Source organism: Spodoptera frugiperda, chromosome 25 (assembly GCF_023101765.2).
Source record: "Spodoptera frugiperda isolate SF20-4 chromosome 25, AGI-APGP_CSIRO_Sfru_2.0, whole genome shotgun sequence".
Taxonomy (NCBI): Eukaryota; Metazoa; Arthropoda; class Insecta; order Lepidoptera; family Noctuidae; genus Spodoptera; species Spodoptera frugiperda.
In genome coordinates this window covers 6,829,641-6,854,838 of record NC_064236.1, presented here as the reverse complement: position 1 = coordinate 6,854,838, position 25,198 = coordinate 6,829,641, and the positions used below count along the sequence as shown (strand labels likewise).

Here is a 25,198-nt window from a genome sequence, read left to right as displayed (position 1 = left end):
GCTTTCCCCTCTAAAACAAATTATAAAAACACGACCACATTTGCATAGCTTAAAATATTCCCATTTATATTCCCCACTGTGACCAATATCACATTCAATATTGCTTTGAATAAAAAGTAATACAAGGCTTTATGTGAAGAGCTCCATTTTGTACAGGTAATATCATTACTTCAGCGTGGGTACAGACGAGAATAAAATACTTATTACTTATACCAAAGGCAATCTATGTCTGCGTCATACCGTTAAAACAATATTTTTATAACAATATTGTGGCAATACTCTTTGATGTCGTTACTGAGAATAATAAATTATCTTTGATTTAGATTTCTGTTTTGTCTCGACATCCTCAAAAGGCGAGCTAAATAGGCCAGGCTATACAAATATAAATAATTGTGAAATTAAATTATAATAATATTATGTATCTAAGAACTCACAATATTTTGTTTAAATGCTCAATTAGACAAATATCATTTCTAAACACTTACTCTACAGTGAGTTTAAATAAATGTAGAGGGACCTACGTACGGGTATTGAATAAGGTAATCAAACAACACATATACGAATATTGATTGTAAAATTATTCTATTAACTCTTTAATAAATAGAAAACAGGGCGATACATAGCATTACATTTTAATCTATTCAAATATAAAATAGACATCAGCTTCGATGATTGTACATACATAGGCAAATGCAGGATCACACATTCTAGCAAACTTATCTATCTCGTAACGAAGAGAACTCACTGTGTCCTAAAACGAGCGGTTTTAGAGCCAAGAGTGACGAGAGCGTAACAAGTTTGTTTAAAAAGTGACTTGCTTCTTTTCCCTTTCGGATCTGATAGTGACCTTGGAGGCGGCGACAGTGGTATCGGCGGCTTCGGTGTCGGCGACGAGTGCTCGCAGGCGGGCGGCGCGCTTTTCTCTCATGGCAGTCCTTTCGCTCAGTTCGTTCATCTCGTCCTCCAGGTCATTTAAACGCGCTCTTGTCACTTTCGCTCTCTGTGCGGCCGCGGTCTCGTCGTCGGATTTCAGTGCTGTCCATTTTGTTAGCGAGTTCTCTTCGTTTAATCTGCGCGCGATGCGTTTCTCTGTGCGTTCCTCGTTCTCCTGCAGGGCTCTCCTGGCGCCGCTGACCTCAGATGAACCGATGCCCACGCTTTCAAGGATTTTGTCAGAGATCCTCATTCGGTTTTCCAGGTTGGCAACGTTGCTCTCGAAGTCAATGTCCTCAGCGAAGCGGGATGTTTTTTTGCCAGCACGCAGGCGCTTCAGGGACTCTGCGATCTGAAATGGTATAACAAACAATGTTAGTTTGTCGTTTGATATAAAAGTTTTAATATAAACCGCGCCGCTTGATGTATGTGTTGTACGTGACAATGAAATCGATGCTTGAATAAATAGAACTGAAACCTAATGTTTTTACCTACGCCTTTCAATTTTACATAAAGGTTACGAGTATTTTTTAACAAAATGTTCTTAATCTTGTTTCGATTAAATTCAATACAGAGCTGAGTTTATTTTTCATTTCGTAATTCCATTATAAACCATTTTGATTGAGGCAGGTAATAAAAATCTGTTTGGGATTCAAGTGGCTCATGTCATTTGGTTTGGCAGTCCTATCATCTGTAGTGGTTGCCGATCTATTTCTGTCGGCTATCTGCGAGCCGTCATGTAGGTAACGGTGTCTCTACTCATTGTTAAATTTAACACTGGGATATAAATTAACGTCATAGCTTTCCCAATGTCTTGAATTACAGGAATAAATGTTTTAAGATTTGGTGAAATGTTAGTTCCATTTCATTGACAGAAGTACCTAACTGAACAAAAGCGTTTATCTTGTTTATTCCAACGTAATAGTATAGAATTTTGTTTGTAAATCACATTATTTGTAACAATAGTAATAAGAAATTCCAATTCTAAATTGAGTTCGAAGATATGGAGTACTATTAACTTCCAATTTTAATAACCGATATTCCCAAATCTTAGGATCGATCCTCATTTTTGACAGCAATTCTATAGAATTGCATTGAATTGAATTGAATTGAATTGAATTGAGTTCTATACAACTAATGTCAAAAATCGATATTAATCTAAAGATTTTGGATTGAGATCGGTTATTGAAATCGACAGTAAATCAAACTGACCGAATTATTACCAGATTACACATTTAAGAACTAATATACACAAATAGACTCGGCGTATAACGATTGATCAAATCTAGTGTTTGTTAGTTTATGTTTTACACCAATAAAGTGAAGTAACAGACTAATATTACATCAGAAATACCGCGCTTAAAGAAAACTCTTTGAGTAAAAAGTGCAATCTAGGAACGAATACTTACAGGTAAGTAATATTTTCTTGATTAATTGCTATAAGAAAAAGTACTAGACAAATATTACTAGCATTTTATCTTAATTAAAATGCGCAGACTACTATAATGTACTAACGAGGTATTAAGTTAATTACCTCTCGATTCCTATCAAAATTTATTTAAAGCCTTCTTTTTGTATTTGAGATTTACATAGATTTATTGACTAGACTGCTACACTTAAGTGTGTTTATCTAGTCACTTTTGCGTGGTTTCATAAGGTATTCGTCCCATATTGTATAGCCATCTTCGACAAATGGACAAACACAAAAATAATAATTATTCAATTCGAATCTGTACTTCTGGAGATTAGCGAGTTCAAACTAACAAACAAATTGTTCAGCTTTATATATTCTTTAAATGTATACTTAATAGATTTAACATATCTTCATATATTTTGCTTTTAAACTACGATCAGTTATTAAATCTTACGGGCAGTCTAATGGTAAAATTTCACAGTTATATAAATACACCTGTGACACTAGAAGCATCGCGACGGCGCGTTGTAGAAAATTGTTTGATTGTACCAGCATTTTCGAAGGGCACTTCTCTGAAATGATTGGTTGGGCGTTTGAAACTCGCACAGCAACATGGCGTCACCTCTTCACACTGGTTTTCATTATTTTCCGAGATGACTCTGTGCGAGCCAGGTCATTCAAGTAACATATACACGGTGTAACAAAAAGGGGGTATACATATCAAGTGCACGGTTTCTACTTTCTAGATAACATAACAAACGATACGGGAAGGGTTTTTCAAACCCATGTTTTCATGGAGCGAAGTTATGATTTTTTCCAATATTTTTTTTTTATTTTTCATGCGAATTAAAATTAGGTAGATAGGTATTAGGCGATCAGATTTACAGAAGAAATGTTTCGTAATTAGCGAGTGACCTCTGTAGTGTTGTGACACGTTTGTATGATTTATAAAATCAAGAACCATCATCATCATCATCATCATCATCATCAGCCTATAGCAGTCCACTGCTGGACATAGGCCTCCCCAATAACAAGAACCATACGACACCATTATTTGGTTCCCATTTTTTTTAAACGTATTTTAAGCTGAAACTTTGTGTAGAGATTCTATTCAACCTGTATTCATCAGTGCTTCTTGATGTATATGGGTATTTTGTTACACGCTGTACATTGCAAGACTCTGCTACGAATAACATTGGCGGTGATTTCAATTACCAGGGGCTCATATGTAAGCAAAAGTAGATCTTACAGCACCTCTGCCAATTTAATTGGAAATACAGGTTTTATAGATATTACAGTGCCAATAATACTGAACACGTTTAAGTCGTAAAGACTTGTCTGACTAGTCAGTGCAGTCATTTTTATAGATCTATCAATCAAATCTTGTTTTATGTCTATCAAAGGTCGCGAGATTTAATGACTCCTATTTTCATTCACGAAATAGTCTTAAAAGAAAGAGTATGATTGGTTTTGTGATTGGTCTTTCTATAATGTTCTTGTATGATCAGATGTATTTTTAGACAATCATATCTAATATAAGTATTAAGAAAAAAGAAAATAAGTAAATTACATAGCATGTATGTAGGTATGTATGTCCTTTTATGTGGGCAAGAATTTTAATTTTAAATCCTAAATGTTTGAGAGAGTCATTCAAATTCTATATTATCATGTCTAGCATGGTCTCTTAACAAGATTTACTAACCAATTTATGACTTTATTAATAGACTAGCCTAGTTGAAATCATTAAAAATATCACATACCTATAGTAAAATTGTTAAAATACTCAATGTGATCAGATAGAAAGCACCACAATTTTATTGAAAATGAACATGTTACATTACAAGTCCAGACGAAAATATTTGCGTTCGAGTATCAGTGCTAAACTAATTGAATTTAGAGTGGAACCGTCCGCGACTCTGTCCGAGAACCAAACCGCAATTGTCGATGGTCCGAGCTTTGTAACGTACCACTCTAATCCCAAGTACCTATGTAGGTATGCAACGTGCAAATTAAACTACAATGTGTAGAGGTGCCTTTATCAACAAATTGGCTTGAAATTGCGTTATCCTTTCTAAGTATCAATTACGATGCGCCTTTGTAAAAATGTAGAAACATAGTTTGTTTAAAGTTATAATGAGATAAAAGAATTATTGCGGAGAAAAATAAAAGGTTCAGTTGTTCATACAATTTACAAAGTTGAAAGATGTAATGAGTATGATAATGGGTTGTTGTTTAATTTCTATTTGTTTCCTTTTTGTACTTTAAGCTAAACTGTTGACTATAGTTTTAGATTAACTCTCAAAAGGGAAAATATAATAGTTAAGGTAAGCGTGCGTATCGTACGATAATTTATTTCCTTAAATTAGTCCTGAATTAGAATTGTGTTTTAACTATAAGATAACAACATTATCATAAGTGTGGGAGAGCTTGCATGCTTCGGCACGGATGGGCCGGCTCGACCGGAGTGATACCACGGCCTCACAGAAAACCGACGTGAAATAACGTTTGTTATGTTTCGTTGTGTGAGTGACTGAAGGCCCAATTACTCCCTTGCCAATCCCTGATTCTCCAATAACCCTTAAATCGCTAACGCCCAAATGGCCGACAACGTACTTGTCACGCCTCTTTTTCGGGTGTCCACCAGCGGCGGCGATTGCTTACCATCAGGTGATCCGTCTTATCGTTTACCAGCTTATACCATTAAAAAAACAAATCTTTATGTCCGTGTTATAATATCTTAAACAAACAAAATAACTTATCCCGTACCGTGAATGTTTGACGATATGCGGACTTGTGTACATGTCAAATAATAACCAGGAAAATAATATTATTATGTAAAATTTTTCTTGTTTCCACATCCTACGCAAACATTTAATAAATTTTCCAATAAAATAATATTTATAAAGCGGAATTCTGTTTTAAATATCCGCAACATATCCTCGTATTCGGTATTTTAATATAATGATAATGTTATGTTATGTATTCGTATTTATGTATTATTATCTGTTATGGTTTGAAAACGTGTAGTACTGAAGTGAAAATCTAAAAATCCGTTCAGTATTTTCATTATGACTAAGTTCACATGACTTTAAATCTAGAAATGAATTATGTTTTTTTAATCTCCTCTGCAAGCGAGAGAGGTAACGCTAATTGTTGTCTTAGCAATTAGCGTTGCATTGTCTCTGCCTACCCTCATGGGAGATAGGTGTGAGGTTATATATGTATGTAATCACCACTGTATTCTGACTCATTTAATTGCTACTTAATCGAATCCTTAGCAACTGTCTTCAGAACAACATACATAAGGGATAGTTTAAGTAATCATTAAAAGTCTCTGAGGACGACAATCCAACAAAAAAGTGATCAATCTATTTTCAAAAAATGTAATCAGCTTATATAATTACGTTATAATTATAAACCAAACATTATAAAAATGGTGTGGGTCTATTGGGGTCTAAGTGGGTTGTAAACATCTAAGCATTGATTTTAATGAGGATAGCCATATACTCTTGGAAATACCATAAGGGTGGTTTTTCACCAGAGATTTGCTATATAGCTATGCTATACAGATGTAATAACTTAACTGTAAAACTATGTGACTGTGCGATTAAGATGTGCTATGGAGATGCGCCGCCGCAAAGACGGCGAATTGGGTTTAACTGGGCGAAGAAGATATGCAACTCCAGTATGCGATGTATCGATAGTGGGAAAGCCATCGATAGCACACATTGATAGCATACACCATATATGTACCAGTATGCATCCATAGCACCCAACTTTCAATACAAAAAAAAATAGTTTAGCTGAGTCCGTTTCCACCACTGCTAAGCTATGTGTACCAATGAATATGATTGGTGGAAGCCAAACGCATCCACAGCAACGTAGTACGGCACATATCTGGTGGAAAATCACCATAACACAAACAACATTATTATTAGAATTGTTTGTTAGAAAACGATACGCCTTTACGCCTTAAAAGGCCTACATGGATTTACCCACCTCTAACACCCACAGTAACTATTTTTATCTATTTATTAGAAAATGATAGGGTATATTATTTACTAACCTATTTTTGGTCAAAATATGCTCAGTAACGCGTGTCGTGTTATGACGGGTTTCTGTACATTATATACTAGAAAAAAAAACCTACTACCACGTGGTTTACCCATTCTGCTCGACTAATATTGATCACAGTATAATTTATTGCCTACAAAACCTTCCTCAATAAACAAAACTATGCAACGCAAAAATAATTTTTCGAATCTTATCAGTAAGTACTTATAGAGATTAGAGCCTTCAAACAAATGAATACACAAACTCTTCAGTTGTACATCTAGGTGTAAATAATATCAATAAATTGATTCAAGATTTTGTAAAACGGTTTTTAATAATAACTTAAAAGTGTTTGAGCAACTCGTTTAAAACAATAACAAAACATTCATATTTGCATAATATGGACTGCGAAAATTCTAGCAATATTCATTTGTAAATAAACTCAAAAACAACAGCTAGCCTTTCAAATCACAGCCGTTATCTCGAACAATATTAGAAACGAAACGAAACACCAAATAGAAGAAAAAAAAATCAATTTTTCACGGTATCTACAGCATGTTTGATCATAAAATAGCTTTTACAGCAATGCAGCAATCTTTATTCGACAGTAAAACATTATACAGGGTGATTCAGGTGTTGTAAATATGTCGCTGAGGATAGTATATGACTTTTTGACTCTTTAATGATATTTTATACTTGTTTTACAATGACGGCCGGCCGAGACTGTTATAGTTTTAATTCTGAAATAGTATGCCTGAGAAAAATGTTTTCTTTTTTATTTCGTCATACTACAACCATTACTATGGGTAATAATGTGATTGCTTCTATGGCTTCAGTGTTTATTACGAATAGCCAAACAAAACTCGCAATCGCTCCCGGCCAAAAAGCACTGACGAACTATCTAAATAATTTATGTTAGATGGTATTTAAATTTCCTAACTTCCCTCTATCTGCTTATCCCCTATTAGTAAACAGACGAAAGTTAGAACTAACGTAACTAATGCAACTTGTACTTCGCGAACACTGTTGATCTTGTGTCTGACCGCTCTCCAGACACCGAATTTTGTATACCAGTAGTTGCACTTTAATTATGCACAACTCGTTTAAATATTTAGATGTATCGTAGTCATAGCAGTAGTGTTTACAATAGCTATTATTCTACATCGTTGACTCAGTAAAAAGTTTTGTTTTAAAGGCGACTGTTTGATTGATAATACTAAATCTAGATAAATAAGTTGAAATTGATAAATGCAGATATGCACATACGAAGTACTGTACATCTTGAAATAGTTTCATATACAAAGTACATTAACATCGTATGTTACATATAAATAAGACTAGCTTCTGCCAGCGACTTCCCCTGCGTTCCCGTGGGATAAAAATTATCCTATACCAAAATCCGTTCAGTAGTTTCAGCGTGATTGACGGACAAACCAAAGATTACTCAATTATCCAAAGAAACAAACTTTTTCATTTATAATATTAGTGTGATCAACTCGGCTTTCGTACGATTACAGGGCTCGTCTTAACAATTGAGGGGGGCAGGGGCAGGGGTTCCCAACCTTTTTCTGGTCAAGGACCGCTTTTATAATTCTTGTTAAGTTAGGGATCACTATTATTATTACTTTTTTCATGTGGTACTACGCTCAGATTTTCGCATTTAGTCGTAAAATGGTGACTGTTGGATTATTGAAATCAGTTGCTTCTCTCAGTTATCTCCTTTAATATAAGCTTTAGACGCGGTATTTATTGGACAGAGTGTAGTCTTGTGTTCTTTTTTCATATCACGGGCCAATTTTTGTCTTCTACGGGCCACCATTTAAGAAGCACTGCTACAGAGAAACATCTTTTTAATGAAAGGTAATATAATATGATAATGCAAAGGAAGGCTTCGTAAGGAGCCTCTAGTTGCCATTTTCTTGTGTCATTTGATATTTATTCTGCGTCTTTTGAATGCAACTAACATTAATGCAGTCCTTGCAAGGTAATATTTTCCGAGAATTTTAACGACATATTTTCTTCCTATTACGTAAGTAACGTTATTTACGTAGAATTATATAGGTACCGTACTCTATTTGCGGTAGTTTTAACTTTCAAGATGCAAGGATATATTTACTTAAAAGTAAAGTTAATTTAAAAGCTTTTAAAATAATTGCACTCCCGTCTTTTCATTGACTGGTAATTCATTTATATTTATATGATATTGTTTATGGCAAAGATATAGTATCTTAAAAAGAAATGATATTAGTGTGCTGTGTAATACAATTTTTATATAGATCTCTTACGGTAATATTTTTTATACGGATTTCTTTAAGGAATTGCATGCGCAATACTTGTAGAATTGATTGTCCGGTTGACGCGGTGACTGGGCAACGGGATGCTGTACGGGTAGCAGGTTTAATTCCCGCATGGAGTATCATGTGTATATTATGAAATTATATGTCTGTAAAAGTGCCTACGACACAGGAGAACATGATAGTGTGGGGTTTAAAAAAAATGTAGATATGGTTAAATAGAATTGAAATATTTCGTTCCCAAATACACTAGATAGGCTTATTTTTAAAATCGTAATCCTCTTATAGATTACTACCACATCACGGATTCAGGATAAAACCATTTTCATTTTTAAGCTACCTATATTAAGCGCGTTTTTATAAAAAATGCACCAACTGTTAATTCTATACGGATTTCATTTTCTATTTTTACAGATCTATTAAAACATTTAAAACGCCGTGGTGGTCACCGGTGACGGACGTTAGCGGAGGATTTACCTTCAACAGTTTTCTATTGGCCGTCAAAGACTTAAATATCATCTATTATTTATTTTATTTATTCATCGATATTTTCAAATAAATGTTCCATAGCAATAACAAGGCTTATACCTGAAACCTTCATCCTTAATGATACAAATCGCATATTCGATCACAGGTCAGTTTAGATTGGAACTCTGTTTGTGACGGGTTAATCAATTCGGTTTCGTATACAGATGTCGATGTAAATACGGACAGGATATGGACGAGATCATTAATGATATGTCTAGCAGTAGCAATATAAACGAACAGCGCCGCGATTGCATGGCTGTCTTTTGACGTCTACCTGCAACGAACACATGCCCCAGGCTTATGCATTTAATGGCAAACGCTCAACAACATGCGTCATTTTGGTCTACCTATTGTGGGTTTATTTACTAGGGGGGGGGGGGGGGGCATTGTTAGGGTTGCACTGTATTGGTATGGTAAAATTTAATTACCGAAAAAGAAAACGTGGCGACGTCGCGTTGCCTACAGTTGGCGTGTTGCAGATAGCAACACGCCAAAAAATCAAAATGGCATTATAAACCTGTTATACTATATTGTATAATGTATTTCTGATTCTTATACATATCTCAGTTCCTAAATCTTACATACAATTTGGTACACTACACTATCGCAAGTAAATGGTATAAAGAGACGTTCATATCAATTTTCTGGAGAAATTTTGCCTTCACTTTGAACCTCTGAGATTCAGCTGGTGTCGTCAAAGGGGTACGGAATCCAATATATTGAATACCTTCATTGAGTTTGGTTAGGGGCGGTGCACCTCTAGCGTGTACACGAGCCAGCCCTAACTACGTCGTCATCTAGTGATCGTTCGTAACCATCCTATCAATATTACCTGTCCAAAAAATATCTCCACTTGTTATATTCGTCATATGCTAGCAAATTGTGAATTAATCTATGAAACTGTTTTGCCAAAGGATATGTCGGGGAAAATAGGGCATTTATTAAGCCAATAATACCTATGTATTGGGCTTTACTTTCACTTCTATTGATATTTTTAATGCAAATATGTTTTATTATAAATTAATTATTATGTTATCGACTTTCCCGTAACTGCTTGACGAGGAACTCGACTAGTTTAAAGGCATGCTAGAGGCTCATGTTCATGAGCTGCATTCCGCGACACACAACGCGGCGACTGTCGCACTGCTACTCAGTAATGCTGCTGTATAATAACAAATTTAGTATGCTTCACGAAAGTTATAATACAATTATGTTTGATTGTAGATGACCATAGTAGATAATTACGATATTCCAAACTGATAAACGCTTACGCCTCTAGCATAAAACGAGTTATAAAATTCAATACCGAAATAAAACATCTATTTCCTACAATTTAAATAAAATCACTGAACAAAGTACTACATTAACCTGTCACTCTTAAAATGTGAACTAAAATGAAAACACATTTCACGTGGAAATATCATCACTAAGTTGCTTAATAATTGAGATGTGTTACTGCAAATTTAGATCCAATGTCATAACTATTATTGTTCACAATCGTGTGGCAACTTCCTGGTTTTTTTAAATGCCCGTACGTCATAAGTTAATTGGATGTTCTGTTAAACAAAGTCCCGTCAGTACTTTGAATGAAAGAATGAAAATTGTATGAGAATTTTACTAGAAAAACATTTTAAGGAAATTGACATAACTTTACAATGTTGACTACTTTTATTACTTTCATAAATTAAGATGTGATATTTTGGACTATATTCAGGTGACATAAGGTATTTTTTTTGGCGAGCAGTGATATTTTCGTAGGTAGATAACAACTTCACATTAGTGAAAGGAACACTTCATGTTTCAGATATAAGTAGCAAGAACAAATGTGAGGCTTGATGTGTAAAAGCTTGCATTCTCGAGTTTATAGAAGAATTAGTAATTACTAGTGGTCGCCTAGTGGTCGAAATTCGACCATATACGATTTAATTAACAATACCACTTAGCATACGTTCAAGAATAATTTTTATTTAACTCAAACTCAAACAAACTCTTTTATAAAACTCTATTCATATGAGACGTCAGAATATCATCGCAATGTCTATTGATTTTGACGTTTTGTCATATACGATCAGATACTATGCATTTGTGTGTAATGTTTTATTTATTGATTTAATGTACTTTATAAGCATTATTTTTGAAAAATATTAGCGTTTCGCACTTCTCCTACACATAAACTATAAGTGTACCAAATTTTATGCTCCTACGTCCGCGCAATTTTCGTAAAAAGCGGTCCAAAGTTTTTGCATCACGTATTAATATATAGATATCCTCATTAAAATTAAGACGACATCGAATTTTGATTGAATTATTTGACCACATTAATTAAATTAGGTGTGCCATGTATTTTATGAAAACCATAGTCACGAAGAAGCAGAATATTATAAGCAAATAAAAATAAAACGCAATAAAATTAATCATCCATTACTTTAGTTTCTATTTCATCCCGTTCCTCCGATCACTAAGCGCGAGAGTAGTTTTAATTAAAACTCAAATCTGATAACTAAGTAGTAAGTACATTACAACTAGTAGTAAGTACATTATATTCATAATGGAACGACTTTTTATTTGTTATAGCTAATACGTTTAATGCAGATTTCAAACTTGAATAAGGGTGGAAGTAAAAGTTGATGTCAGTATTTCGGGATGCAAATTACATTTTAATTTATAACTGCATAAATATTTTTTTTGTAAATCCTACTTCTACTATATTCTCGTTAAATATTTGAATTTTAAAAATGTTAAACTGTCAGTATTGAAATAAGTGTTTGGATTTCTGAATTTCATTTTACTGAAATATTAATAGACAATATTCCGATTTAGTGAAAAATTCAAAAATGTAAAACGAAATAAAATAAATGCGACATCTGATCATTGTTCGTACTCCGTGCTCGCATCGTACGGCTCAGGGGTGGAAGCGAGTTAATTAAAAAGCTCACCATTGTTTTGCTTTAACAGCAGAACCTTGACAAATGGCGATTGTTTTCTCTATCTAGGACCATCGTGGAATAATATCCCTAACCTCGTCGAATACTGAACCGTACAGACGTAGGTACTGAAGAACGAACAGACTTCCTATAAAACGAAAAAAGCAATTTTTAGTTTTGCAATGTATCAAACGAATACTGAATAATTTTCTTCAGTGCTTTGAGCGCCGAGAAATATTGATAGATAAATATTGTTGAAGCATTGCTTGCCTGCTGGTATGTTTGATTCAACCACAAAGTTGTATGATTCGACGAGTTGTTTAACTACCTTTTCGCCGGCGCGTCTCTAGTGTATGTAACAATATTTTTTACTATTTTCCAATCAAAATTGAGTTGTATGCAGAATACACAATTTTAAACATGATGAATGTGGTTTTTGCTCTTTTGATTTGCCAGTTGGAAGAGCTTTTTGTATCTACCTAACAAAATGTACACTTCTGATTCGAAGCTCCATGTTTCTATGAATGTAGACCCACACAGAGTGCACTTGTGTTTGCGCGCGAGATTGTGGACGAATAGAAATACGAGTAGTACATATTATCATTATGTACGACACTTATATTGAGAACCAATGATAGCTCTATTTTTCTTTTTTGAGTATTGGGATGGATTGGCGTATACTGAATAAGGGTCGCTAGAGAAAGAAGACATTGGAAAATTTTAGAATGTTGGACATCAGAGAGTCATCTGTTCTATAATAGAGAAAACATTACTTTTTGGTAGTTGGTTTATTCGAGTCGGTCTATCAGAGCGCCAAACGCGCTCTTGTTTCGATTACTTTAAACGTAAAGCAAACTCGTACTACGGGGCCCCTGTACTCGACAGAATTAAATGTGGCACAAATAAAATATTTAATATATTCATAATATTCTAAATCACATAATCATTACCTCATAACAGCAGAACTTAAACACTTTTGTAATTGTAAACGCACCAACAAAAATTACCACCTAGATAAATGAAACTATTTACTACCTACGTATAAAAAAAGCATATACGTACTATTTTTAACACAAAATACAAAGTTTATAAATATAAAAGAATTCTTGAAGGTATTTAGGTTACATCATAGGCAAACATTGAAGTGGTTGCCGATAAGTCGAGCTAAGAAATAGCACAGTATTTTATAATGCCCAGCATTCTGGGAATTTGTTCAAGGAAATATTGGTAAGACTTAGTTTACTTTGGAGACACGAGCAAGGAAAATATGAGGAGATTCTGCCCGGTGAATGTAGAGGTAGGTAGAAATATTTATACACGAGTAATTTCGTAGAAGACTTCATTATACTGCTTCCTACATGAAATTGCAAGAGCTTATTTGTTAGTACTCAAAATTGGCATTTAGCTTACGTCCAAGGTACCACGTGCCTACGAACCCACACAGGTATATACTACTAATTAATAAGACTTATTTCTTGAAAAGCTACAAATTTCTACGAAGTTAGGTAGTATAAAATATGAATAGCAGAACTGCGAACTGAGTGTTCGTAGTATTGTCAGTTTTTTTAATTGTCAGTTAGATACATCGTGGCGTACTATTGCTGAAGAAACCCCAGTATCGAACTTGAAACCCTTTGTTAGGCAGTCACATGAGACAATTACATGACTATATATACCTATCTAAGATGAACTGAAATGGAAGGAATTGATGTTAACCGTTAACCGCCACGTCGGACATTGGTGTCCGACGTTTAGCGGAGAATTTGCCTTCAACAGTTTTCTTTCAACAGTTAATGAACGGCTTTAACTGAGTTATATACTATTAAAAATTCTTGTGAATGAAATTAAGCTATACATTTCTGATTGAAAAATATTATTTAATGAGCCGTAATATAAGTAGTTCCACTCAATGACATATATAATAAGCGTAACGTAAAATTACCGAGACGAGCAATCATATCAGATTATTATTACTCACTAATTTCATTTTACGAGATGAAATAAATTGTAATTGCTACTTTATAGAATCAAATAGATTGGTATTATTAGTTGTAATTCTTACTAGCGAACATAAATTGAATTTATTAGAATCGAATATTTATATAGTAAGTAGGTAATTGAAAGCAGACTGATTCTATTTCAATAAAAAGTATATTACAATTACCAAATTGAATTGCGTACAAAATAAATCACCTATTAATATCACATATTATTGTACCGTATCTCTTTCTTTTAAAATAACTAATATTATGTCATTATTATAGTGTTTATTTGTTACCTCTTCACGTTAAAACGGCCGAAGGATCACGCGTCTCTCGTTGGGGTAGGCAGAGACAATAGAACGCAAAATAACACGGTTTTGGTATGCATCTTTCGTTTCATCTACATTCAACAATATCTTCTTGTACGATTAAGATACATACTATATTACTTTGAAATATAACGTAGATGTAAACGGAAACTAAAATATAGGTTTATAATATTAACAGACGATTTACTGAGACGTGGAAGACGTAACACGAATGTTTGCCAAACATCCATCAAACGGTTGTCGTCGCGGCCACACCGACACTGTAAACTGTAAATGTGTCAAGAGAATATTTTAAGAATATTATTTATTTAGTGTACATACATAAACTAAATGTATTTTACTACGGCCAGAGTTGTGACAGGTCATATTGATGTTACATCATTTATATTTAAATGTAAAATGTTTACGATGTACCAAAAAACATCATATATTATACATATTTCATAATTACCATGACCACCGTCATTTCGATGGAAGTTCATTTGATAAACCACAGCGCGGATTCAAACAAAGTTTCAATTACGTAAATCGGGATTATTGTAATTTAAACTGGTCTCTGACTAATAAACGAAAAATAAACATTTAATTGTGTGACGTTAACATTTGAGTAATATTTTTATTTCCCAGTATTTAACCACGCAAGTTGTGAACACACTCTAAATGATTAAAGAATACGTGGGTGACAGCCTACGGGAATAACGTGCACAAGTACTTCTCCTGCACTTTAATGTGCAAAATGTTTTCCAACACGTGTCTGCACCTGTTTCAAAATAAGTCACAATGCTAAATATAGAACGGCGTTTCATTTTCAATGTTGCCGCCCGAAGACATATTAGGCGGTTTTATAAATATACCAGATTTGTCAGTGAATACTTGATGCGTCTAGGTATTTTCGGCTCATCTGCAATGTGTTTACGAATTTATTTTTGTGTGTTTACTCACAACTGCTACTAGAATCTAGAATGAATAGACTTTATGTGATTCTAGTAATTAATGAGCACGCAGCTCCGTATATCTATTTCTGTGATCACAAACGAAATGACATCAATTAGTCTATTTTTGAGTCACTAAAATATTTAACCGGAACATTTCGCAAAAGGGTACCCATCTAGACTATTCGATCGTATCTAAAAGGTCCAAATCCATTAAGCATCAGACATTAATGTCTTCTAATGAATTGAGAGCGAAATAATCACTGAGTAAGTTGCAGCGTCTCGTTTAGTTGAGAGCTTGTTTGCAAGTTTAGCGACCCGACTTTACCTTTGATCGACGACGTACCGGCTTTGGTTCGAACACGTACGGGCTTTTAGTGAATTACGTTGCAAACACACGCCCTGTGTATGCTTACCATTATTATCCTTTACATCTGTCTCCTATAGTAGCTCAGATGCAATCAATACATAGCTTGATACAGATCTGTCTAATGCTGTACAGTACCTGTATGCCGCGCATTCGTAGGGCGTTCTGTTGGCACACGTTATATGTGTATTTTATCTGTTCTCGGAGAAAATATGAAGAGCACGAAATGGAAATACATGCACGAGCCACGCTTTATTTACGTAAAGAATACATTCGTTAGGATTCATTTGTTAAAGTTATGAAAATGTTTTAAAATCCTACGGCCCAACAGCAACGAGTTAATTGAAAGTGCTACCTACTAGCTAGCAGCCACCAACAACCGATAACGTAACAAATATTAAATCCGGTCTGCGGTTTGATTAAAAATACAGGATTACAAATTTTAGGGTTCAGTTGAGCTCTATGAAAAAGTAAATTAAGTTGTGTTGATCCGCTGTGATACCAGGTATTTCGGAACGGGTATCGGCTTTTTTGAGTAATGTGTATTGAAATATGTGTGTAATTAAAATTTGTTTTCGGTTGAATTGGCAAATAGGTGGTAAATCCCCAATGTATTTAACCATAAAACAAGGTAGAGGAACTGATAACTTCAAAGTTTTAAATATCTAAATAGCTGTGGGAAAAGTTGTGGAACAAGAGTCCACGTAGAAATAGGAGCTTGCAACAGCAGAGGGATTATACGCAGATTTTTATCCGACTTCTAGCCAGCATCAGGTATTGTGTTCGTAGTTTGTTCTAAGAAAGTGTTGGGAGTACAGACCAAGTTTTTCTGCTGTAAAACAACTCCGCCTGCCTTTATAGGAAAACGGTGAATAAATAATGGATGACCCGGTTACTGTTATGTTTGAGTTTAATTATCATCCGTATAATGTTATATCGTAGTCAATTTATAGAGCACGCTGCGCGGAATACGGTACACACAATATAAAGATTATAGACCGAGGCGCGGCAAACTATCCGTGACGTATCGTGGCAGGACATGTCCCTACAATGACGGAATAAAATACGACAGCAGCAGCGACGTGTTTATGCACAGTCGCCATACGGTGGACGGGCTGTATGCAAAATGTACCACATTTATTCCCGTCACTCAGCCGCTTTGCTCGCACGCGGTTGGCGTAGTGTGAACCGGCCCTAATCTGCAATATTCGCTTCTGAATATCGCCTCTTATTCCGCTAGTGTATTCATAGTCAATGGCTTTCTACTGCTACAGATCATGTGTATAGTACGGATCAGAATGTGAGAGAGGTGCTCCGTTTTAGTAACGGATTGCATTATGTTATTGATTGAAGCATCTAAAGCTATCCTTTAACTATATACAATTCTATAAGATTCAACCTTAAACCGTTACTAATAAAATTTTAATTAGTATAACAAGTATTAATATTATAATATTATATTATAAGACTGATTAAAATCTAAGCGAACATGTCACGTTGCCCCGAATTCGCTGTACCGACAAGTAAATTTTTAAGAATAGCTTTCATTAGACAGAGACTGATTGATTTAGGTTAACTTTATTTTGGTCTAAAGTTATTTGGGACAGCATTTTATAAATAGGTCTAGCTTTCTGTTTGTTGTTTGCACTACAATAACATTTTTTGAAAGTGTAATTTAGGTGCCACATTCTTGTGATATTTTTTTTGGAAACGAAATAAATATATCGTGTTGATTGTTCGCACCCAAATAAATTATAATAGATAAAATTTACTTTTTTATTAACATAATATAAAACATTTCAAAATAAAGTTGACAAATAGACACCTTAGAACTCTCACAAAGATTAAAAATTCTCCGATCCTACTGCATATCTGTGCTATAGCATAAGTACCTATGTTTGCGTCAAAGTATGTAGATTTGCATGTCGGAATGCTTCCAATACTTAGTTCAATCCGTCAGATGGAGCGTATCAAATTCTCAAAGTCAAATATCAGATTTTCCTCTTCTATATTTGCACCTATGCACCTTTGCGATAGGAAATGCGTAAAATAACTGGAAGTATTGGATTTCTACAGAAGTCCTCATACCTTTAAGAAATATGAAATACCCTTTGAAGTTATTTATCAAATATCTTACTGTAACTGACAATTTTGTATTGTGTTGTACATTGCATTGAGAGACTTGTTGCTTTTTGATAAAAGCGTTATTTCAGTGTACACTCGTTTTAACACCATATTTAAGTTTTGTTACTGTTCATTTAAGTAAATAATTACACTAAATAAGTGTATAGTATTATTTTTCTCAATTCTTCTAATTTGCTGTAATTTTCATATTGTTTACCAAAGTCAGTTTATAGTTGGTTAACCATTATCTTCACGTAGAAATTAATAGAAAAATTATGATCTATAACAAAAATATATAGTTAAATACTATCTCGACTGACATAGACATGAAGCTTTACTTCATACCTATTGGAACTCGTTAGCTTGAGCTTCGAGTACGATTTCGAAGTTCGAGTTTATCACTTAGCGTAATGGCGCCTGTCAATAATGTACGGTACTAAAAGCATGGCGATACACGAATGAATGGGTATTAACGATATCCAGTTGTCACTTAATTGATATTAACATAGTGAACGATTATATGTAATGCACTCAGTGGAAAACTGTTAAAATCATACCAATTAATATCGTTAGGGCTTGGACAGAGGTCTGTCTTCCCGCATTGTTTTTTTTTTCGTAAAATTGTTGAAAAATCGATTGTGAGCAAGGTATTTCTTTTTTTAATAGCTATCTTAATAGCAGAATACATAGTTATGGTAACATGCTAGACAAATTATATTAAAATATATTATATGCTGTTGTTCTGGCTACTTTTAAACGTGTAAATATTTTAAACCAAATACTCGTACTTGAAAATTGAAACTCGGGCATATTTTTGTGCAACGTCTAGACAATACCGTCGTTGTGAACACACCCTATGTGTGTTGTGTGTTCAACAATGCAGTTAATCATCAATTAGTTGTATCATTTTTGTGTTGGATTGTGTTGATAATAAAACATTAAATTCGTAATTTACTAATATTTCCCAGTTAATACCCATGAAACGCGGTGTATCTATGTGCCTATAAAGCTTACGTGTATTATGTACCTACATAATACACATAGAATCTTATAATAACGTACATATGCCAATAAAGTGGTATTCAATTTTTTTATGTCAGTCTGGTAGATTAATTTAAAACATTAGACACGTATTTTTTCTTTTTCTTTAATTACACAGTAATTAAAGCTTATAAATTAAAAACTTATTTAACCATAAAATCAGTCTAATCTTAGACGGAATAAAGGTCATAATCCAATTACAGGTTCAATGAGACTATTTGGTTTTCAAAGCAAATGTTTATCAGGAATTTCTTAGGAAAGGAAATGAAAACTAATTCGGTGATCTTTTCTCGGTAGTGGCTCATAATCTTACGTTGAATCTGCTGATAATTGGTTTTCTGATAGGCGAGTAGGTAAGTAGTTTATTATAGTCTTCTAACTTCGTCTTAAGCTCATTTTTAGTTTTTAGAAAATATACCTGACCTAAGCGAAAATATATTTGAGTTATATGAATGCCAACTATTAGGAATGATTTAGTTTTTTGTGAATCTACATAATATCTAATACAGGATTTTAAGCATTGTTCATACTTTTGCATATAACAACTGTCCATATTTGTCAATTACGCAGTGCTATTGTCACGCCCCCCTTAACACGGCTAACAATTCAGATTAGTACTCGACGACCATAAAAGTGACAGAGTATAAAATGTTTACTTACATCATCAGAAAGTTCCTCGGTGTCAAATGCAGAAGACAGGGGCCTGCCTCTCTGTACCCTGGCACCCCTGGAGTCAAACAGGTCGTCCATAGGTGCTTCCACGTCATCCAAAGCGCTCTTTATGCGGTTCTCGACATCAGACCTGATACGGTCACGGTCCGGTTCGGAAGCCCGTGGTACGGGTGTCTTACCGTCCAACCGGTCCAACACTGGACGGTAGTAGCTCTCGCCTTTGTCGAAGTTGCAATCGTAGACGCGAGTGCGTCGGGTCCGGCCTAAACGACTCATCTTGTTATTGTGTTCTGTGAAAAAATTAAAAACTATATTAGTTTCAGGTGTTTGAAATTAATATTAAGTGTGTGAGAGCTTTCGGCACGAATAAACCAGCTCGATCGGAGTGACATCACGGCCCGAAAGAAAACCGACGTGAGTGAGGCTACCGGAGGGTCAATCAACCACCTTCCCAATCCCCGATTCTCCAACAACCCTTAAATTTTGTTGGAGAACCTCCAAAACGCCAGCAACGCACTTCTTGGCGATTGCTTCTTACCATCAAGTGATCTGTCTGCTTGTTTACCGGCTTATAACATAAAAAAACTGGATGAAAACGAAATATTATTTTAACTAACAGACTGTTTTTTTCCTATTATGGTTGTGTTTTCAGTTTTGAACAGAATTCCACAGTTCTCTAACTCGACGTGTAAATGTCTTCCACCTCACGTTTTACCTGTTATTGATACCGAAACAATAACTGCACTTATCAGTCTTGCGACGTAAACATTGCTCGGCGCCATCGACTGTTAGAAAATAAGAAACTTCACAGAGTTTTTCCAATCATTGCTGCAGTATGAACTTTTACTGGTTTGGTTTCCCGTCTGCGCTTTGTGTTGGAGATGTGATGAAGCCACATCAAATAGGTTTTGTTGTAACCAGAGTGCCATTTGAATATCATATTTCCAGTTAAATGGAGGATGCTTATTCAATGTGAGTTTATTGTGCTCAAGTTAGGTCTAGCTTGATATTGTTCGTTCTCTCGACAATTTGTCGGCTTCGCTACACAAGACATCATTCTAGTACGGTTTGTTAGTAATTGCTTCTGTTTAAACTTTCGAATGTAATAAAATTAAATTGATGTTGTGCACACCTATCTATTATTTTGAAATGAACATTATGGAAAAATGGATAAACCGGGCTTTAAATATTGACCAATTCAAACTACAATAATATAATATGTGAATTTTGTACCAGCAGTATAATGTGTAACTTTACACTTTTGCGTATTTATAAATACACTATGCACATCAGTATTGCAGGTATTGCAGTTTACAAATTGAACTGTATCAATCTCGAAATACACACAAACTTCGCCAAAATGGTTAGATCCAAAACTGTAACCGCTGACTTAGAATATTGTTGCATTGTCAATATTCTCAATTTGTAGCGTACGCAGTTTGCTAGTGCAGATCCAAGTTTATCTCGTTAACAGAACAACCATTATTGATTTATTTGGTCATTATATCCTCTATTGAGGATCGACTAGCACGTTATGATTCTCTATGTCGCTCATATTTTAAATTCCGTCCACATACCTAACCTCACGCCTGTCTATGGGGTTAAGCAGTGATAATGGAACGACAATTGCTATGATTCTTACACAACATTCTGTATACATGAATCTTAGTATTAAGCACAGGCTGTTCTTTTTTTGTAATATATAGGTAGCGCAGGGTTTAAAAAATAAACATTGGTTTTCCTATAAATTTAAGGCCATATTTTTGCTCTGAGCAGCCGCTGAGCAGTTACCTAGATAGCATATTCTGGGAACAATTGGCTCACCGATTCATTCATATCAGTATTGTGTACTCACTGAACTATGAAGGTCGGATTTCAGTCGCCTCGTGTCCGTAACATATTATAATATAATACAAGGTAACATTTACATTAAGCTGTAAACAAAACCTTCTTGTTTTCATCTTTAAAACCTCAATTAAAATCAAAATTTATAGAATTGTCTTAATTAGACCGTACTTAACTGACGAAACTACACGTTAGTGTTTTACAGTATAGACTGACGGAAATTTACAAATAATTAATTATAAACTGTCTAAAATAGTCATACATCATAAACGAGTGCTGAGACACAAATCTGAAAGAAACAAACGATAAGAGTCAACAAAGATTGGATGCGCCATGTCAGCTTACTTATGCATTCATTATTTATGTAGCTCAAGACTTTGGCTAAAATGGTTATATGCAGCATCACAGCATGGCATACTTAGTATTATGATTTTACTGTCGATTTTATTGAAACTTGAATGACTGTTGTTACGTCGTTTCAGTGTTCGTATGCCGATCTATGGAGACGAAACGCAGACGTCTATCTAGTATCATTCGATGATAAATAAAGATTTTTTGCGTTGAGATGTTCATTACATCGATACATTTTTCACGAATAGTTGAAGCTTTTGTTGATCTTATAATTATGACGTCTTTAGTCCATTACAGGTACTATTTATAGAATATGAAATGGATGGAAAAATTGCGTCGCCACTGAGTGAAGCCTTGGACTTGTTTATAACGGTGTGAAGGTAAGGACGGGTGCTTTTAAACGCGCTTTTATTATTGTACTTACTTACTGCCGCACTTCTGTTTCTATGTGACTGAGAATACTGAGATGTATTGTATCAAGAAAATGTTGGAAAACAAGAAGTTAATTAAAGTTAAGGGAACTACAAAATTACAATTTTATTCAAAGTCAAAGTCAGATCATTTATTCCAATTAAACCATATACTTAAGTACTTTTGAAACGACAACGTAATCGTTCGAAAAGCGAAATATCATATCAATCCGTCGTATATATAGATCTATATACTCTTTATCTAGAGTATGAATGAATACGGACATGTAGTCAAAACATTTAAAGAAACCACGTTACTTTTCGAGATTCGGATCGTTAGTGAAATTCTATAGTCAGTCTAGGAATCGTGGCCTGTGTTGTGTCAGACTCCTGATTATAATACTGCAGCGAATTCAAAGACGTTGCTTGAGTACCGTAGTTTGCTATGCGAGTGTAGACCTTATGTAAATGAAAATTATGTGAATGTGAATATATACTATATCTCAGCCTTCGTCTTCATCGTCGTCAAAGAATATTGGACTTTATTTACTTATAATCAAAACGTAATATTAAAGCAAAGTTAACTAACGAAAAATGTATTCAATTTTGTTCCTGTCGAATTTTGTGGCTTTTATTACTGGTACAATCGACAATGCAGTTAAGGTACGTATTATACTGCAACCAAATAAAAATATACTTAAAAAAGAATTTCAAAATTTTGTAACAATCATATACCTAAGTGGGTATTGTAATAACCCTGTACGATTTACGTAGCGGGGGTTTCAAATCCATTGCATACAGCGTGTCCTTAATACGAATGATTTGTAGCTCTTCGCATTATTAGTGGAATCTTGCCCCAGGCAGGCAATTAACATAACATCTACTAATGAACACGAATACGTTTCGAATATATACTGAACGTGTTAAGGGATTATAGACGAATTAAGTGATTATATATACGTATAGTGTAGCTATAGGTATATATGTGTTTGGTGTACATACAATTATAAATTAACACCTAACAGTCGGGAAAATGGCTGTAGACTGTACTGTAGAGAACTATTTTATAAAATCGAATACTTTCGTAACATTTTGTATTGTACATCTAGATTATTATTGATAGATTCAGTCTTTATTTTGTGCAATATAGTGATTTCAATTTAATTTAATTTTTAAGTGCATTTTCGTAGATATTTCGAGAACCTTGTATGAAACATTAATTAATCAATGTTGAGCCCTTTTAAATCGAATGTACAGTCAAATAAAATGAAATATGCCATAGCTAAGCTTCAATCAGCGAAGATTGCAGAGTAAAATTAAAAATAAGGTAAAGAATAAATTAATTTTACGACATGAAATACGACCAAACGTCGAGCATATGGCGGACATTTGTAAACTACTAATGATAAATGTATTCACAGACAGACACAAGTAGTTAGTCGATTTTACATTACGTACCTACTTATGTAAGGAAAAATAAAACACTAGACAGCACTAATGATTCTAAAAACAATATTGTTCTATTATTCAGAAAGAGCGCGCCTTCGATATATTTTCAACGTTTATTCAGTGCTCATAAAGAATATTGTAAGCTCTTGAAATAAGAAAAATAAGTAATTTTATTATTTAAACGGAAAAACAAGTTAAATTGTACTTTTAATATAATTGGAGGGCTTTATTGGAACATATTATTATGATAAAATAAGAACAATTTTTATAATGATTTATATAACAATACTCGTATTAGTAATGTTTCAAGTAGGCTTATTTCAAAGAACTTGTTCGCTGTTTTATCAAAGTATACAGACTTTAATAGTATTGCTTTAAATGTATTTATGTATGAAGATACTCATTACACGTTCAATCGTAATGAACACCACTCCACTACAGTTTTAAACTTTCGAGTTATTTCCCGTGTCGTTTATTCTGAATTATTTTTGTTTTGTAAGCGTTCCGTGTTCCAGCTGAATATTCACGTGCCTCGTTTGTTTGTGAAACTATAAAAATCTCCGCTTGTATATTTTATGGACAAACGTCAGACATCAAACACGATGGAAAACAACATGTCGTAATAATTAAAATCACGTAAGGCACAGCCGTGGGGGCAACAATACGTAATATCCTGTTGTCCACGTTAAACCATTTCATGCTCACTAACGAAAATAGAGACTGAATCTTTTAATTTGACAAGATTAATGTTCAGCCGATATATTTTCATGTTATCATACGTAAATCCAGATTCTTGGCAAAGAAATATGTGTAAAAACTCAACGAGCTTTCCACTTCAATGAATTTTTATATAAACATAATATAAATGTTTACTACAGAGACACGGATGTCTACGGATGCATAATCAATAAATTATGTAATGGTAATCGGCGCTGACCGGAGCGGTATTTGTTTCATCTATCATCCCCTCCTGACGGATTACCCTCCCCGAGCAGCGACGCGTGCGTCGAACAGTGAAACAAATTCAAAATAGAATTCGCAAACATTCGATATCGGGATATTTTTAGTATCAAAAACCGGGTTTTAGACGGAGACGAGGTATTGTAATATGCACTCGTTGAACGCTGAACGTCTAAAAATAATCACGCAATAGGAATTCGAACGCAGATTACCGGTAACCAATCCAAGATTAAAATTTGTAAATGAAATAACAGAAAGCACATTGTTGTCACATATAAAACACTCAGCAGATTCAATTACAAATATTGCACAGCAAATGGAATATGAATAAGAAAAAAATTCGCTAAGGGTGCATTGAAAGTGAATCTTAGGACGTGTACTAACCTGGAGCGTGTATAGGCGGCGAGAAGGAAGATGGGACTGGGCAGGCGGGCAGCGACGGTGCGGCGCGTGAGCAGCGTGGGCGAGACTATGTTTAACCGTGAGCCACACAGAAATAATACTGACTTTTGTTCCGAATGATTTCCTTGTCGGAAAACAGCCGACACAGACGGAGGAAGCCGAACGAACCGCGGATTTCCGAGGATGTG

General features: G+C 34.5%; 1 protein-coding gene across 1 annotated transcript; it reads right to left on the bottom strand.

The window, feature by feature from the left end:
* Positions 1-557: 557 nt before the first annotated feature.
* LOC118262285 (uncharacterized) lies at positions 558-25,198 on the bottom strand. Its single transcript, XM_035573509.2, has 3 exons — positions 24,993-25,198; positions 19,582-19,883; positions 558-1,285 (listed from the first exon to the last, which is right to left on the bottom strand). The coding sequence occupies exons 2-3, from the start codon at positions 19,867-19,869 to the stop codon at positions 803-805; spliced, it is 771 nt and encodes a 256-aa protein (XP_035429402.1). The 5' UTR covers positions 19,870-19,883; positions 24,993-25,198; the 3' UTR covers positions 558-802.